General features: G+C 37.6%; 1 protein-coding gene across 1 annotated transcript in view; it reads right to left on the reverse strand.

The window, feature by feature from the left end:
- Window positions 1–5,230: 5,230 nt before the first annotated feature.
- The window catches only part of KCNH8 (potassium voltage-gated channel subfamily H member 8), a gene marked incomplete at both ends in the record, with an annotated part of 185,729 nt that continues 173,880 nt past the window's right edge, over window positions 5,231–17,079 (reverse strand). Inside the window, one exon of the mRNA XM_084280066.1 lies at window positions 5,231–5,941. Coding sequence (XP_084136192.1) covers window positions 5,231–5,941 — 711 coding nt within the window. The remainder of the gene's footprint in view (window positions 5,942–17,079) is intronic.

Here is a 17,079-nt window from a genome sequence, read left to right on the forward strand (position 1 = left end):
TTCCAAAGTCTGGGAGACTTCTTGTATCAAAGTACCTGTGAAATAAAATTCTTTTTTCATCAGCCAGTTTCTCTAAACAAAAGATTCAAACCTGTGGCACTTCTTTGTGTTTTTGAAGCAGGAAATTGCTGTTTCTTGTCCTTTTTGTTGCCACTGACAGTGAATAATAGGAGAAATACAGGGATTCTGAAAAGAGATGTTTATACAGTATAGAGGTCAGTAGTAGGTCTGGAAATGATGATGACTTTTATGCTCATCTTTGAAGGAATAAAACTGATTTTGTGTATGCCATCATCTAAGAAATTTGCAGCTATGCTTTTTTTAAAATAGGACTTAACTATTATGATGATTTGCAGATGCTGAGGGAGACTGGCTTAGGTTTCTTGTGATAGGTTTTCTGATTTTTTTGAGTGAAGTGAAGATTCAGTACTATATAGGCTGGTGGAATTGATGGCTTCTGTGCAAATTCCCCTTACTGACTCAGGAAACCAAGCACCAGCCTTTCTCTTATTTCTCGCCCCATTGCTGCCTAAATTCCCAGCTATAGCCTCATTCTTTCAGTGCTGAGTCATTAGAAGCATTTTTCTAGGAAATGGGAGTGTGACCATGCACTTTCTGTGGCAGGTCCAGCAGCATGAAATATCTCCAGTGTGTCCCACCATGAGGGGTGAGGGAACTAAGTACATTTAACTTAAGGAAAGAAGATGATCAAAAAGGTTGAGAACAGTTTGCTTCATTCCCAAAACTTCATTTGCAAAACACAGGATTTTTAACAAGCTACCAGGTGAGGCTATTGACACAGTGTGTTAGAAAACTGCCTTATAAAATAAAACGTTCTGACATATCATGTGCAGTTAGCGGATGGCCTAATTAGAGAGTAAATTATTTGTCATAGATAACCAACTGATGGGTCAAAGTAGGGTTATCGCAAGAGCTGGGTCTGACTTGTAAAAAATGATGAATATTTGCAGAGTTTGTGATAAGCTGTGTTTCTTAAATTGAATCTAGTAGTTATCATAAGTGTAACACAAACACATACCTTCACAAATATAGCTGAAAGTATAAAAGTGGAAGATAGGAGAAAATTAATTTGGGATCACACTTTTAGGTTGTTTGGGGTTTTTTTCTCCTCTTTTCAAGACATATTTTTTCTTCTTTTTTTTCATTTTGTTATCCCCAATGACTTTTTTCCCCATTGTCAATGGAGGCAACTCTACAGCACTGTGAGAAGGTAATAGTGCGTGAGATTTTAATTAGAGACTGGTGGTTTACTGCCTGAATCTTGACACAGACCAAATCTTCTGTCCCACCGTGCAAGTGAGTTCAGTAACCACTTAGTTAATTAGTGGCAGGCCTAGGAAGTTTCATTATAGAGAAATGACCAGGAAATCAAGAAAGAAATGGTTGTTCATAGTAAAGAGGTTTTGAGGGTAACAATGGAACATTAAGGTGGTTACTGCTTTAAAACTAAAAAGACCATGCTCTGTGTAGAACTATTCTGCTCATGGTAATCCTATTTGGAAATTACTGTTTTATTCCAAATGCATGTGCCTTCCCATTTGTCCCTATGAATCACCATTTTACCTTCAAACCTGAGGTGTTTTTTTCATTGGTTGCCAGATATTTTCTGACAAAAGCTGCTTGGGGGAGTCATAAATGCTTGAAGGTTTCATAACATAATGGTGTCCGGGAGTTCAGAATAGAACCACCCTTCAATTTTATTTTTCAGACTTTACACTTTCCTTACTTGGCTTTGGCCTGGAATGAACTCTAGTCCTGTCCCAGGTTCTTTGAGCTTTTCCTGTGGAGACAGTATGCTTACCAGTATGCCCATCACACAGACTCCAGTAATACAGGTACTGGCTACGTATGCTTTTTGAAACTATAGCCTGTGCAAATGGCATGGTGTTTGCCAACTGTCTTTAGGATTGTCCTGGTTTGGGCAGGTATATAGTTAATTTTCTTTCTAGCAGTTGGTGTAGTGGCATGTTTGGGATTTAAGATGAGAGCAATGTTGATAATACACCGATGTTTTTAGTTGCTGCCAAGCAGTCAGGGACTTTTCAGCTTCTTATACTGGGCTGCCAAGGAGAAGGCAGAGGGCACCCAAGAAGCTGGGAGGGAACACATTCAGGGCAACTGACTTGAAGTGGCCAAATTGATATTCCATACCATACAACACCATGTTCTGTATATGACTGGGGTTGGGCTGGGGGCCTCATGTAGCATCAACTTCAGGGCAATAGCTGAACACCTGCCTGCTGATGGGAAGTGGTGAACAGATTCCTTCTTTTGCTTTGCTTGCACGTGTGGGCTGAGAGGCTGGGAAGTTTGGGGAGATCGTTTGTGGCAGCTGGTGGGTGTCTCATGTAGCATTGATTTTTGGGTGGAGAGAAATTGTGCTGTACATAATTTGGTTTATGTAATATTGTTATTGTTGTCATCATCATCTTGTGTGTGTGTGTCTTATTAAGCATTTTCTTATCTCAACCCATGAGTTCTCTCACATTCTCTCCCCCATTCTCACCTTGGGGGTGAGAGAGTGACTGTGTGGTGCTTAATTGCTGGTCTGGGCTAAACCACAGCAAAGATATATTTGACTCTTTCAGGAACAAGGAATGACTTTGGACAAGTATCTTGGTGATCTTCCTTCTCAATTACCACACAAGCATTTTTTTTTATTCAAGAATTAACTGTACAACAGTAAAGCTATGGCTATTTAGGCAAAGTGTTTTTTTGTTTCCACTGAATTTTTACATTTTTATATAAAACTAACAGGAAAACTCCAGAACAAACCATCCAGTTTGAATTTAATGGCATCAGCATTTACACTGGAAAAGAAAAAAATACTTAAAACTTAAGAGCATATACATAGTGGTTTACGTGTTGTTTATAAAATGAGAAAGTAAACACTGCTCCCAATTTATATGGGAACTAAGTGTGTTAGACAAATAGTATGTGCAGCCCCAGTCAGTGGCTGGGATACGGTGACCTTAGATTAGCCTATTTCATTGATGCAATGACATGAGGGCAGGTTACCTTGTGTGGCATGAAGAGGGCGCCAGTGAAGGATCAGGGTTTCTTGACAGTTGCGCGGCCTGTGCCTGTGTGTCCCAAGGAACCAGCCCCTGGTCTTTATGACGAGGGCAGGAGAGGGCCATGGCTCTGCAGTGCGCTTGCTGACTTCTGAGGGTGAAGCTTCTGGCTGCTCTGCCATGACATCACTCCCACTGCCCCATGTTACGCAGATCCTCACTTCTGGCAAGTGGGGCCCTGTCAGCAAGTGCCTGCCCTGGGAGTGGGGGGACAGACAGCCTCCCCCCGCCCCGTCCTTCTGCCCTGAGGTGGGGTGGGTGATGGCAGGTTGCTAAAATGAAGCAGGATTATTTGCAGAAACACCATAGACCTGTATTTGGTACTATTCACTATTATCGTTGTGGGTTTGAGTTTTTATTTTAATTCAGGGATATGCCTTATTTAATCAGCACTTCTTTATTTAACCTTTAAGTAAAAGCTTGAGTAGAGAGGAAATAAGAAACTCTCTATATAAACACTCATGTTGAAGTATAGACACACTGACAAAATTCAGGCAGCTCAAAATGTGAGATGGCACTTTGTCCTTAATTTGTACCAGTGGGAAAAAGGATGTGAAAGGATGAAGTTGGGCACACCATATCATCTGGGATTTGTGTTCCTGCATACATCCAAATATTTAAAATGAACTTAGTCTTTGAAGTAATTTTTTAAAAAACCCAACTCTTAAGGAAGTTTAAGAGAAATCTGCACTCTCTAAAAATTTCAATTTGGTAACAGTCACGAGTTTGCATTAATAATTAAACATAACTTAATTTGCTTCTCCGTTTTAGAAATATTTTTTTGAGGGGGTGTTATAAACCTATTTTTAAAGAAAACCTGCTAAACAACCTGCACAAATGATGTAAACTTTAAATACATAAATAAAAGTTTCAATGAAAAGCAGTGGCTCTGGTTGCAGTGTAGCAGTATTAAATACTGAAAAAAGCCTTCACATTTCCTTTGGGTATTAAATCACATTCTGGATTAAATAATTTTTCAAATTTGTAGTATATCTCTCTTTTTTTTTCCCCACAAAAGGTCAAAAGTAGTTTTTTACATACACAAGTAAAAAAATCATCAAATAATAACTTATTTCTTTGACTCTGAGTAAAACATTCTAATTTTCTCCTTTTAATATCCCTCAATTTGCACAATGATTTTCATCCCTCTTAATTTTCCAGATGTGTAGTAAAATGTTGACTTGGTCTAATCAATAAAAGTGCAATACTAAGACACAAACCATGGGTGCTAACTGTTATCAGCCTAGCAATTCACTTTAAGTAGTGATAGCTGACAATGTAGGATACAACATTCCAGCTGCTTTATTTTTAAAAATAAAATAATACCTTAATTTATTTGTATTCCACCAGCATGAATACATTCATTGCAAATTGCATGCACATAAAAGGTAATCCATTTGTAAACTACATAATATCTTAACAATAAATATTATTTGATCTAACACATGATGGTAGAGCATTTCTTGTTAAAACTGCAAGCTTTTACCAAAATGAAAACAAACTCTTATTATCCTTATAAATGATTTTAAATAATTTTAAGTACACATTTCATACCAAGTATATAAAAATAGTATTTTTAGATCAATTAAGAGGTTTCATTTACATGACAAATGACGTGCAACAACTAACCACTCTCTACCAGCTCTATTTGGTTGATTGTCTAGATTACATGCAGCGATAATTGTCCCTTTGCCTTCACAGAACTGACAGACCAGCAGGACCCACAATCACCTGAAGCAAACAGTGCCATAGATATTGTTTGGGAACAACAGTCAGACACTCAGGGGAAACCTTTGCTTCCATGAACAAAAGCCACCCATGACTTCTTTTGTCCTAGATTTCCAGCTGCTCTGACCCTCAGGGTCTTTAGACTATCACAAAAGTCTGCCAAACAGACCAGTAAGTTATTTCTGTATACAAAACGCTTTTCAACGTGCTTCTAGAATCTAGAAATATTTTTCTCTATAGTATGAACTGGCAATACCTTTTCTTAGTTGCTATAAATCTGAATTTTCACGTTTGCAAGTCTCCACAATTGCCAGAGAAAAGGTCAAATAAAGCAGTCATGCAGTACTCTCTAAATTTAAGACTGTCAGCTGTGGAACATGCTTCGAGTACCACTTCACTATTTCCCATTATACGTCTATGGCTTGGTAATCTTTATCTCTAACATCCCTTGTGCTTGTCACAACGTCTACCGGGAAATCTGGGGTCTGTGCAGAAACTACTCCAGCCGTTCCTTCCAGGTCCCATGATCCCGGCAGGTTCTCAAGGCTTAACGAGCTGATTGCTCCTTGGCTAAAGCTACCTTCCTCAGATCTGCTGGGGAGCACGAGGTGTAACGATGTCTCTGACGAAGAGCATACTGAAGAAGAAAGAGTTGCTGAAATAGACTGAAGAGGAGTCAAGGTAGTGTCTGAATGGGGAGAAGTGCATCTTAAAAATTGCAAATTGTCTTTCTGAATTACCTGATACTGGGAGGGGGAATTGTGGAGGCCTGGTGTATAATAAAATTCACCATCCATAGAATTTTGTGGGTTGGGTTCAGTTCTTTGGGGACTGCTGCCTACAGAGGACAGATCTGTATTCCAAATGTCACATAATGTGTTGCCACGGCAAAGTTGTGCTTTGGTGCAAGTAAAGGTCCCAGCTTGCATGTGCGAGCAAGGTTGGTGCGTAGTCCAAGCCATTCGAGACTGCAGACTTTCCAGGGTAGGACTTCGAGATATGCTGTGCACAGCACAGAACCCCGGAGGCTTCTGGGATGTAAGCAGGTTCTCCAGAAGGTGCATCACATTCTTCATATCCTTACTTAATTGTGAGACTTCTTGAGTTAAAGTTGTCACCTGTTATGACAGGGCAAAATATCACCATACTTATTTATGTGATCTTGCCTGAAGCACATGTTATGGTGCTTATGCCTGAAGCACCATTTTCCCTTCTAACAATATCAGCTTTGATATCTGTGGGAGACTGTCTTTTATTTAACGAAATGTACTCTACTAATAGATGTGTAGGGAAACATCTACCTTACCACAGCTACATGTTACGCTCCTGTAGCATATTGAAATAATTAAAGCAACTCAATAAAAATGTATGATGGAAACACTGTAGGCATAATTCATCAGATTTTAAATGATACTCTCTATATAAAGAATGGCCTTAGGGTCAGAACTGAGATTATTTCCACTGACAATATGACATCAATATCTTCTTGATCAAACGTGAAACATTTTAATGCCTAAACTTTTTATAACCAATTTTATACTGATGAATGATATAATAATGAGGACTATTCAAATCTTGTCCAGAAATAATTGTGAAATATAGTGCTATCTTCATAGTAACATAAAAGAAACCCATACCCGAAGACTTCAAATGCAAGTAGTATTTATATAAAAACCTGGTTGACTAATAATAATAACAAAAAAGAAGAGGAGAAACAGGAAACTAAAAGAACCCTCTAAACGTTTAAACAATATAAAAGCCAGTGAAACAGTTTGCTTCCATGTAGTTATGTTTGTGCTTGAAAAGTATTGCAAAGAACACTGAGATAGTATTCAGCAGCATTGATTGCTCTGGCGTATGTGCAGAAGGAAGAACTGTATTTTCTATTAGACCTTTTTTTAAAATGCTGAAACCACTAGTAGCATTCAACTAATTACATGAGTTACACCATGTGTTTAATCTCCCTGCAACTGCTGGTTTGGGTGGGGATCTGAGTGACAAGGTCTGAATTTGTATTTTAAAGTAAATTGGTATGTGAATGTTAATGAGGACATTTGTTAGGACATAGTAAGGATGTTTTGGGAAATGAAAAGCCTAACTCTAAACATAAAAGTGACCCACTCACCATTTCAAATGCGTTTGTCTTTCCTTTTCCCTTTTTAAGGAAAAGTTTGTGGGAAGTTAAAATCAGGCAATTACTTTTAATAAAGAGAAATGAACCTATCAAGAGGTAGAAATGAACTTTGCCTCCATGGTAGCTAATCAATTTATTTTAGATCAAACCACTGCCATTACTGTTAAAATAGAGTTTTTTATACTGATGTTAGTGAAAATAGTCTGTTGAAAAAAAGTCATGACTGCACATTTATCTTCAGAATACCCTACTTGAAAAAAGAAAAAGGACTAATTTAGGGGCCTTTGACCGAAAGACACCACTGAGTAGGTACCCTACACAGATTAACTTTCATGTAATCAGAAATTGAAATACAGTTTTCATTTTATCAGACAGGATAGTTCCAAAGAAATCTGCTGAAAAGACATTTCAGGCTGAGTTTGATTGTGTTACTGTAGGCACCATAATAAAGAAATTCCAAGTTATGAGAAAAGTAGGAAGCCTCTATACATCTATTCGCTTCTCCTTGAGTTGAGTTCAAACCCATTATATTGTTTAATAGTTTTCTAATGATCGCACTACTCTCAGAGTGAAAATGCTTAACGGGGGAGGCTCTTGTGTGGGAAGATCATTAAAGGATGTCTCTCTCTCTCACTCTCCACATCCCTTTCTTTCTACATTGTTACCTAATTAAGTCTTGACAGGTAGAAAATAACCACTGGCTCTCCTATCAGCCCAGATTAAACTTTGAATGTAGCTCATCTGAACTTCAGTTAATGTAAGGGGTCAAAATGTATTAGGAAAGTGATTTGCGAGGCTTCTTGTGGGGTCCCACAAGGCTTCTTGTGGGGTCAGAGCAACCAGAAAAGCTTCTTGGTACTGTCACACACTGTAACATTTTTGGACAAATCAACCATGCAAGAACTTCTGTGCTCCATTTGGAACTGGGAGCTGGCATTGCAACAGCTATAAAAGCTTCTTGGGGAAAACCAAGAAAACCCATGAGTACCTAGATTCAGTGACCTTCAGGGTTTATATCATGATCATCACTGGTGTATACTCCCAGCAGATAAACTGACTTTGTTTTCTATGCTTAATTTCCAAACTTGCATCTGTTTTATAGCATTTTCTGCAGTTGTACAGATAGGGAGATTGATACTACCGTGAGTACCCACCTTGTTTGAACTATGAATGCTGTGTGAAAATATCTGCAACTTCAAAGTGTTTTGTTTGATTTGGTCCATTTTTTTCTCTTCCATATTCTAATGTCTTAAAGGCTTTTTTAAAAATTTAGTTATTCTTAATGCTTTTATCTTGCCAATTGATTGAGGCAATACAGCAAAATCAATTCCAGCATCAGTACTTGTAATTAACACAAATTCAGGACTGCCACCAGTTGCACTAGTGCCCAGATAGTATTTAGATATATCATCTAGATCTTGGAATTCTGTCTTCTCATAAGCTTGCTCTCTCACAGTCACAGACCCAATAAAACAGCCTTTGATGTATACTTTATGAATTTCCAGTATAATAGTTTAAGATCCCAAGTAGTTATGTCAAACTTCTTTAGAAATTGACAACCATTTAGCGAGATCTATGTGGGCCAATACTCTTGACACATAGGCAAAGTAAGTATGTATTTCTCTGTATCATTTAAGATACATTCTGGATTTTATAAACTGTTAATTTTATCGGATTAAACCTGAAATATCTGTGCTATTAATTGACATCTACCTCTCCATGCATAACTATTACTACCTGTCTATCTATATAATTATATACTTACATAGTAGTGTTACTACCAATACTATCCTGTTTATAGGTCCTGCAGAGGTTCTTGAGCAGATGCCAATAAGCAGGTGCAATGGAACAAATTTTTCAGAAATGTTACCAGTTTCACAGTGCTTCAGAAAGTGCAAATGAAAAGATATTAAAAGTAAAAGAAATTGTTAAGTCTGTGATACAGAAACTGAACGTAGTAGAGCTTTCTCTTGAGCCAAAGGACTAATTCTGTGCCTGCTGGTAAAGGCTAGTCTCTTTTTGGGAGTTTGGTGACTATTGTTAGGCAATACAGCTCATTGTACAAAGGGTTCCCGCCGTGCCATGAGGACAGCTTTAAAATGTTCTGTGAGATTCCAAATATACTTGAAATGCTGCCTTAACAGTTTCTAGGAGTTAAAAAAGATACTGCAGTATTTCCTGTTATAGAAACTGGGTTTTATACAGATGTAGCTTGAATTTGTAAGAGGTGCTTCTCTGTCTGGTCAAAAGTAATGCAACACCTTTTCAGCAGACGCTGTTATAAAGAAAGAATATCTCACAGAATCACAAGGTTGGAAAAGACCTTTATGATCATGAATTCCAACCATTCCCATTCTAAGCTAAACCATATCCCCAGGTACCTCATCTACCCTTTTTTTAAACAAAACCAGAGAAGGTGACTCAACCACCTCCCTGGGCAGCCTGTTCCAGGCCCCAACAACTCTTTCAGTAAAAATTTTTTTTCTAATATCTAATCTAAACCTGCCCTGGCACAGCTTCTTGCCATTTCCCCTATCACCTGTCACTTGGCTGAAGAGACCATTGCCCACATCTCTACAACCTCCCTTCAGGTAGTATTGCATTTAAATCTTTCTATAAAAGTGATGAAAAGCTCTATATAATGTACGATAATGAGGGTGATTATTGTATCATTTAAATTGTATTGGCTAAATAGGTTTATTTGCTTCTCCAGTATATATTCCAGCATTTAATGTTCTTTAATTTTAAATTTTCTTCTAGAATGTCTATCTCCCACCACTGCTCCTGGATAAATAGGGAATAAGCTTGCTATTTTGTTTCTGATTAGAAGCCTTATATATTAGTATTTTTTTTTCTCTTTGCGATTTACTCCTTTTTGCAATTCAAATTCCACCCAGACAACTTCCCACCATGACCCTTCCTGAACACCTAAAGAAGTGAAGAAGAAAATTTTCGTCTTGAGAAATGGAAGTTGTTCTTTGGCAATGCGGGGAAGCTGTCTGGCTTGCATTGCATGTGGAGCCTCTCTATTCCCTTGCTTGTTGTTTCATTGCTTCTTCTATTCTTGTGCTTCATACAGTCAAGAAGACTTTCAGCCAGAATGATTTGTCTTTCAAGGCTCAGATTAACTCATAGAATCATAGAATATACTGAGTTGGGAGGGACTCATAAGGATCATTGAGTCCATCTCCTGGCTCCACACAGGACCAGCCAAGTCAGAGAATGTGAGTGCATCATCCAGATGCTTCTTGAACTCAGTCAAGCTTGGTGATATGCAGTTTCCCACTAGTGCATTGTTGAATGAAAGAAATGAGAACTGAGACAGATTCTTCATTGATCATTAATCAGCATCTCTGTGCCCAATGATTTTATAGTGAGACATTTCTGATTGAATGCACTTTAAGAGTAAAGCTAGTTGTGGAAGAAAAACAAACAGAAAAAATTCCAGTGTAGCTAATCTGAGTTCAGATTAAATATATAGGATTTGTGCAATAATAAAATGGTCCAATTTCACTCAAGTAAATGCAGAGATCTCAAAGGTTGTGGAATTGGTTTTATTGTGTAAGAGTAGAGGAAAATTTGCTGATTTCTATGGTGAATTGCTAACCAGCTCTTGTTTGAGTAAATTAGGACACTAAAATTATTGTTACTGATATTAAACAAGTAAGGACAGAATGGAAAAGTGTAAAAGACTAGACAGTTTAAGCGTATTCAAGTCAATAGGACTCTCATAAAATTTGGTCTAGAAAAAGGGTTCCCCTATTCCAGTTCTGATAATGATATGTGGCTCTTCATTGGGTGTGAAAGTTGCCTTCAAGTTGGTATAGCATAAGGACAGCTTCAGCATGATGATGGTAATAAGAAAACCAGGTTTGGAAATTACTGCTTCAAGGACTTCAAAAAGGGTCAAGGAGAAATGCAACTGACTGAGAGCAAATGGAGGATCACTGAAATCCCAGGTGACTGGGAGAAGGCCAGCTGTTAATGTGTACTGTTAAAAGGAAGCCTGAAGTTGTATATATAATAGTGGGCAAAAATATTAAGCAAAAAATTTCTCTATGCACCTAAAGGAATAGTTAAAAGAAAACAAGCAACATCCATTTCTCAAGAATAAACCATGACAGACCAATAAAATTCTCTTATTTATCTGAAAAGCTTGTTTAATAGATAAGAAGAAACTGTAGATATAATATATATCTTGTCAGAAGACTTCTCAGACACTACTGTCAGCGTGACATTCTTCTAAACCAACAAAGAAAAAACGAATAAGATGTAAGCACTGTGAGTTGGATTCACGCATCATTGGGATGGTTTATAATCAATGGTTTGCTGTCATCCATGGACATTTCAAGCCATTCTTTTTAGCAGCCCATCCAGATCTGGTTTTATTTAATGTATACTTTTAATATCTAGATGGAATTAATGTTCACTTTTAAATATTAGTAACATAAAATTCAACTAACATAAATGTTAAATGTCAGAGACATGAATATAAGTATAGTATTCTGCCTATGCAGAGTATTATAGTGAAATGTCTGTGAAGTTCTGCTGAACCACACTTTGCAGGCATTAATCATGCTCCCAGGATATATCAGCAGCATTTACTTTGTTTTTTTTGGACACAGGAAGGGAGTTCTCTTCACTAGGAATTACTTAGGCTGATGCACCTTGAGATCGTGTACTTTGTCAGTGAATTAAGATATCTGACCAATGACAATCCAAAAAGAAACTGGTCCCAGTGAAGAATTTTAGAAAATGTGATGGGCAAAGACAGAATTTTATAAATCTCAGTAGACAAAAAAATATGTTAACTTGGTGTTTATGGGTTATTAAACTTTTCTTTTTTAATTCAAATAATACTAGGTTTTATGTCTTGACTTTTATTTACATAGTTAAAATCCAAAATGGATAGATTAGACATAATTTGTTTTCATCATCAATAAATGTCATTAGTTCACTTCTTACCACATTTTTCTTGATTGAAGAATGTTTTCCAAAGTGGATTATTGGGATAGCTTTGTCACAAAATAAATTCTCTCATGTGATACTATAGTAATGAACTTGTTACAAAGAACATGTTTTTAATTACTGTAAGTCAGGGGAGTTCTTTATATGGGTTCTTGGGTTTCAAAGTGAACTTCAGCAGTACATTCCATGTGTGAAACTGAAGGTGTGATTAACTTTACCAGATTTTCTTTGTTGGCATTGAGTATAAAATGACTGTTACCATCAAGTGCCTATGTTTTTAGAATTCAGGAATATATTTTATTTTAAAAAGTATAAGCTTTTTTCCTGTCCTGAGAAGAGAATGAGGTTGATTTTTGGCTGCTGGATATGAAATACATTTTAAAATAATCTATTTATAAAATTTATTGAGGTGATTTGGAAAAAAGGAACATTTATTCGGGATTGTTCCTTTTGTTAGATGAAGGTGAAATATCCCTGTGTATGCATTTTGTCTGATCTGAATAAGAGCCAAATGCCATGAGTATTTTAAGGACTTGCATCTAAAAAAACCCTTAAATTAAAAATAGCTCAATTTCCACTAAGAGCTCCAACATGTGGCCAAATTGAAGGCAATTTTCTAGCAAAAAACCTGACCCTATCCGTATTTCCTATGTTTGTTTGTTTTTCAGTTGAATAGGAGAAATGTGAGTACTCTTTTAATTATACTGTTTTAGTACTGTAATGGTGGGGTCTGCTGATGTGGTAAAGTATGAAATCAGACCCCAAATTCTGCAGCTGAAGGAGACTGCACTGGAGCTGGCTCTCATGTGGTAAAAATAGGGGACATAACAAAGATACCTGAGTTTGCATGCACTGTGCAAGGTCCCGGAATGGTTTGTATGTCCTGTGTATCTCAGCATTAAATGGTGTACCTGTGTATTTGTATGGAGCACATACACATGTGCACTCTGCAAATTATGAGACTAAAAATACTATTAAACTCTGAGTATTTTAATATTTTTTACTAGACTATGTTTTAAATGATTCAGATTTGGGTTTTGCATGTTGAATCAAAATAGAAATATTTCCATGCTCTTTTCATACAACAATAGAGAGGTAAAAGCCTACTAGGATACAGACAATGGGACAGTGATAGGCAAGTGCTTTAATCTAGATTTATGACAATCTGTATATCTCAGAAAATCTGCTTAGTCATTTCCTGTTTTTACTTCTGTGCTCTTTATGTGTGATTGCACAAGGTAAAGGGCACCTCTGAAAACATGTTAAGTGTTTAGATACACTTATCAATTGAGTGTACAGATCTCTGCAAAGGAAAGGATGCTCACTTGTAAGGCAGAAGACCTATTCCTAAATTCTTGCTCTGCCTGCTTTGGAGCAGGTCTTTGAATCAAGCTTTCCCCATCTCAGAAAATGTTCCCTGCTATTGGGTATTTAGACAGCGAATCTTGAATGTATTGCTTAAATAATTGCATTTTTAGAGAAGCAAGAGCCTGAAACTTAACTCTCTTGCCTGTCGCATACTGAATGTACTGAGCTATAATCAAAGTTATGCCTTTTTCTTCGATGATTATTTAGACTAAATGAAATGGGCAAATAGGGTAGTAGATTAAGTGGCCAATACTGAATCAGAGTGAAATTCCCTTTTGTCAGTTTGGATCTCATTCAGGCTCAAAATGAGAAGTCAGTTTGGGTAAGGGAATGAAGAATCTGGGTAACCAGCTGAGCAGCCAAGCCATGAAGCTACAGAATAGGAATGTGGGCTGAGTTTAAGTTTCGTTTATATTGCCAAAGAAATATGCTGACTTTGGAACCTACTCTCCTTAGGGGACATCTATATCCATTAGTCTTAAAATTAATACTTAACAATGTGAAAACAAGGCTCTGTCTTCTGTTAGTGCCATTCTTAGATAAATGAGCTTTCCTTTGGATTATGTAGTGAATGTCATATGCCTAAAATACTGCTAAGAGCTCCACTGGATATCTAAGCTGAGTATAGCTTGTTTTGCAGATTTATCTCTGCAATAACTCTTGCTTTGCTTTGCTTTGTTTTGCCTTGCTAACAGACTGGTTTGAATGTCTGAATGGAAAGATGCACGTTCCCCCAATGAACAACTGAAATGCTTTAAAGTTAACTAGTGAACTGTTGTAACACAACTGTCTTTCATGAAAGCAGTTACTTTTGCATTTGTTGATTGACTTCTGATATCCACTGGAAAATATATTAATGATAGTGTTTGCTGCTGTTGGCTACTTGTGACCTGCTTTTTAATATTTTCTTTTTCTGGAGGAGGCTGTGTGTCTTAATGGAGAAGTTTGTTTCTAAATCTGCCAGTATTTTAACTACTGCTAGCAGTGTGCTGCAGCGTCAGCCATAACCTTCCATTAATGCTCATTGAGTGGGGGAATGATGAAAGCACTGTGTCTACAAGCATTGTTCAACACTTAATGTAACAATAAACCCCCCAAAGAATAGCTACTGTATTCCAGCAGGGCTCATTTGGGTAAGTACCAAGTCAGTAGTGTCAATTTAGAAACTCCAGACGAGGCAAGTTTGGCCTTATAGTCATGCAGTAATTTTAATGTAAGTTTTGATTCATGGGAGAACTTGGAGAACACCCATCTGTCTCTGGGATTTGAGCCCAGAATATTACCTATGAAATATAAATCTACAACAGTTTAGGACATCAACTTGGAAAGCAGAGAACACTCCTTCCAAGTCCTGGAAGGCGCTAACAACAGTCTTCATCTTAAACATGTCTACAGTGGTGTAGATGTATACACTGTGTAATGTACTCCATACAGCATGGAGTAAATTAGTCTTAGAGATACTGCAAAGTTGAATATAAATGATCCCTTAGGTTTCTAGTGAGAATCTGGTATGTTTTCCAGAGTGTATAGTTTTCCATAATCATTCACAGAGCTCTGTAAACTTCTGTGAGTTCTGTGAGGTTCTGTAAACAGGGAAAGGTATCTTTCTCTGCTGTGATTAAACATTAAGTACAACTATTTTCAGAAGTTTTTGAAGATTATTGTGTTTTTGTATCTTAGAATCACAGAATATCCTGACTTGGAAAAGTCCCATAAGGAATATCAAGTCCAACTCCTGGCTCCACATAGGGCCAGAGCATGTGACTGAATGCATCATCCAGACAGTTCAGTCAAGCTCAGTGCTGTGACCACTTCCCTGGGGACCCTGTTCAAGTACCCAACCACCCTACCAGTAAAGAACCTCTACCTAATATCCAACCTAAAACACCTCTGTCGCAGCTTCATGCCATTCCCTTGCATTCTACCACTGGTCACTAAAGAGAGGAGATTGATGCCTTCTCCTTCTCTCCCCCTCGTCAGGAAGCCATAGACCACCATGAGGCCTCCCCTCAGCCTCCTCTTTTCCAAACTGAACAAACGGACTTCAGCCTCTCCTCATAAGACCTCCCCTCCAGACCCTTCACCATCCTTGTTGCCCTCCTCTGGACACTCTCCAATAGTTTTGTGTCCCTCTTGTACTGTGGCACCCAACAGCACCCAGTACTCAAGGTGAGGCTGCACCAGCTCAGTATAGAGTGGGACAATCACCTCCTTGGGCCTGCTGGCAACGCTGTGCTTGATGCACCCCAGGATATGGTTGGCCTTCCTGGCTGCCTGGTCACACTGCTGGCTCATCTTCTGGATGCATTACTATTAATGCTGCTTTATCACTAACCAGGTTAGATGTAAATCAATCCAGGTGTTGCCAAAACCATCTAAACCCACCAAAACCATCTAAACCCACCAAAACCTTGTTTGGCTTTGTGTTGGTGCATACCCTGGTCAATTACACAATATGAAAACAAATTCTCATACACCAAGCTAGCAAGACTCCATAATTTAGTGATACTCTCTAAATCTCCAGAGATTCTCTTCCTCTTACTTACAGGACCTCAAATACCCGACCAACAGACTGAGACTATAGATGAACCCATTCCTGTGGAAAGAAGAGAAGGACCTCTTCGTGATGACTTCTTTGTCTGAAAACCTAATTGTTTTCTTGTTTAATCAAGAGTTAATGGTTCAAATTTGTCTCTGTCCCAGGAGAGATGGCAGAGGTCTTTAGGAGATAAACTGCTCTTATTTCAAGTCTCATAGTTAATGTCCTATGTGGAAAAATGAACTGCTTCCCCCCTCCTCAATTTTAAAATGAAAGTGAACCATATTCAGAACAATGAAATGTTTGTTTCTGGATTCTGTTTCCCTGTGTGGAAGCTTTCATGTTTTACTGTGTTTGGCCATAGTTCCTTTTTTATATTAGTGTAAACAAGCAAGTTTCATAACATTTTGTTCAGATAGTGTTAGCAGGGAAAAATGAAGACTGTGCATGGAGGGAAATTACCTTCATAATGTTGTTTTTGGGTTTTTTTCTACTTTTGTTTAACATATTGCCTTGCTGTAAGATCTATTTATTGCTTTTCACTAGAAAAGCAGTAGCAAGCCCAGAACTATTGCAGTTGAAATGTTTTGTTTATCCACAAGATGTCTGCCTTAGCACATTTGCCACCATGATGTATTTTCCAATTGCCTCTTGCAGAATAATCACATAATACATCACTGTATTTTAAAAATACCTGTCCTCTTCAAATTCAAAAGTTATGAATCAAAATGACTTGTCTGTTTCAGAAGTATTACACAGGAAATATTTTCTATCATAACTGTGCTGTCAGTTAATATCTTGGAAATATATTTGAGTTCTTTGTCCAATTCTTATAAAAAACTAGTCAATGGGGCATGAGAATTCTGCCTGAACTCCGGTTTGACATTCAAATGAGGTGATGCATTCATAGTCACTAACTAACCAACCATGCATGCATTCTTAGCCTAGGACATTTAAGTTAACTTGACCCTGGATGAAAGAGGTTTACAAACCCTATACCTCATACATGGAAATAAGGAACAACTAGATTATCTATGCACAATGTAGAGAGGAAAAACAACTCAAAACATGACATTTCTGGTAACCAAAGAGATCAGGAAAAAGGAAGTGAAAGTGTGTAGTTGGACTTATTTAGATGTTTCCTCATGTGGAATCATAAGAAGTTGTCTCTAATCTCTTCATACTGAAAGACAGCGTATGCCAGGAACAGATTTCAGGCTTGTGTAACTATGAAGTTTGTCTGATGC

This window comes from Gallinula chloropus, assembly GCF_964237585.1.
Source record: "Gallinula chloropus genome assembly, chromosome: 2".
NCBI lineage: Eukaryota > Metazoa > Chordata > Aves > Gruiformes > Rallidae > Gallinula > Gallinula chloropus.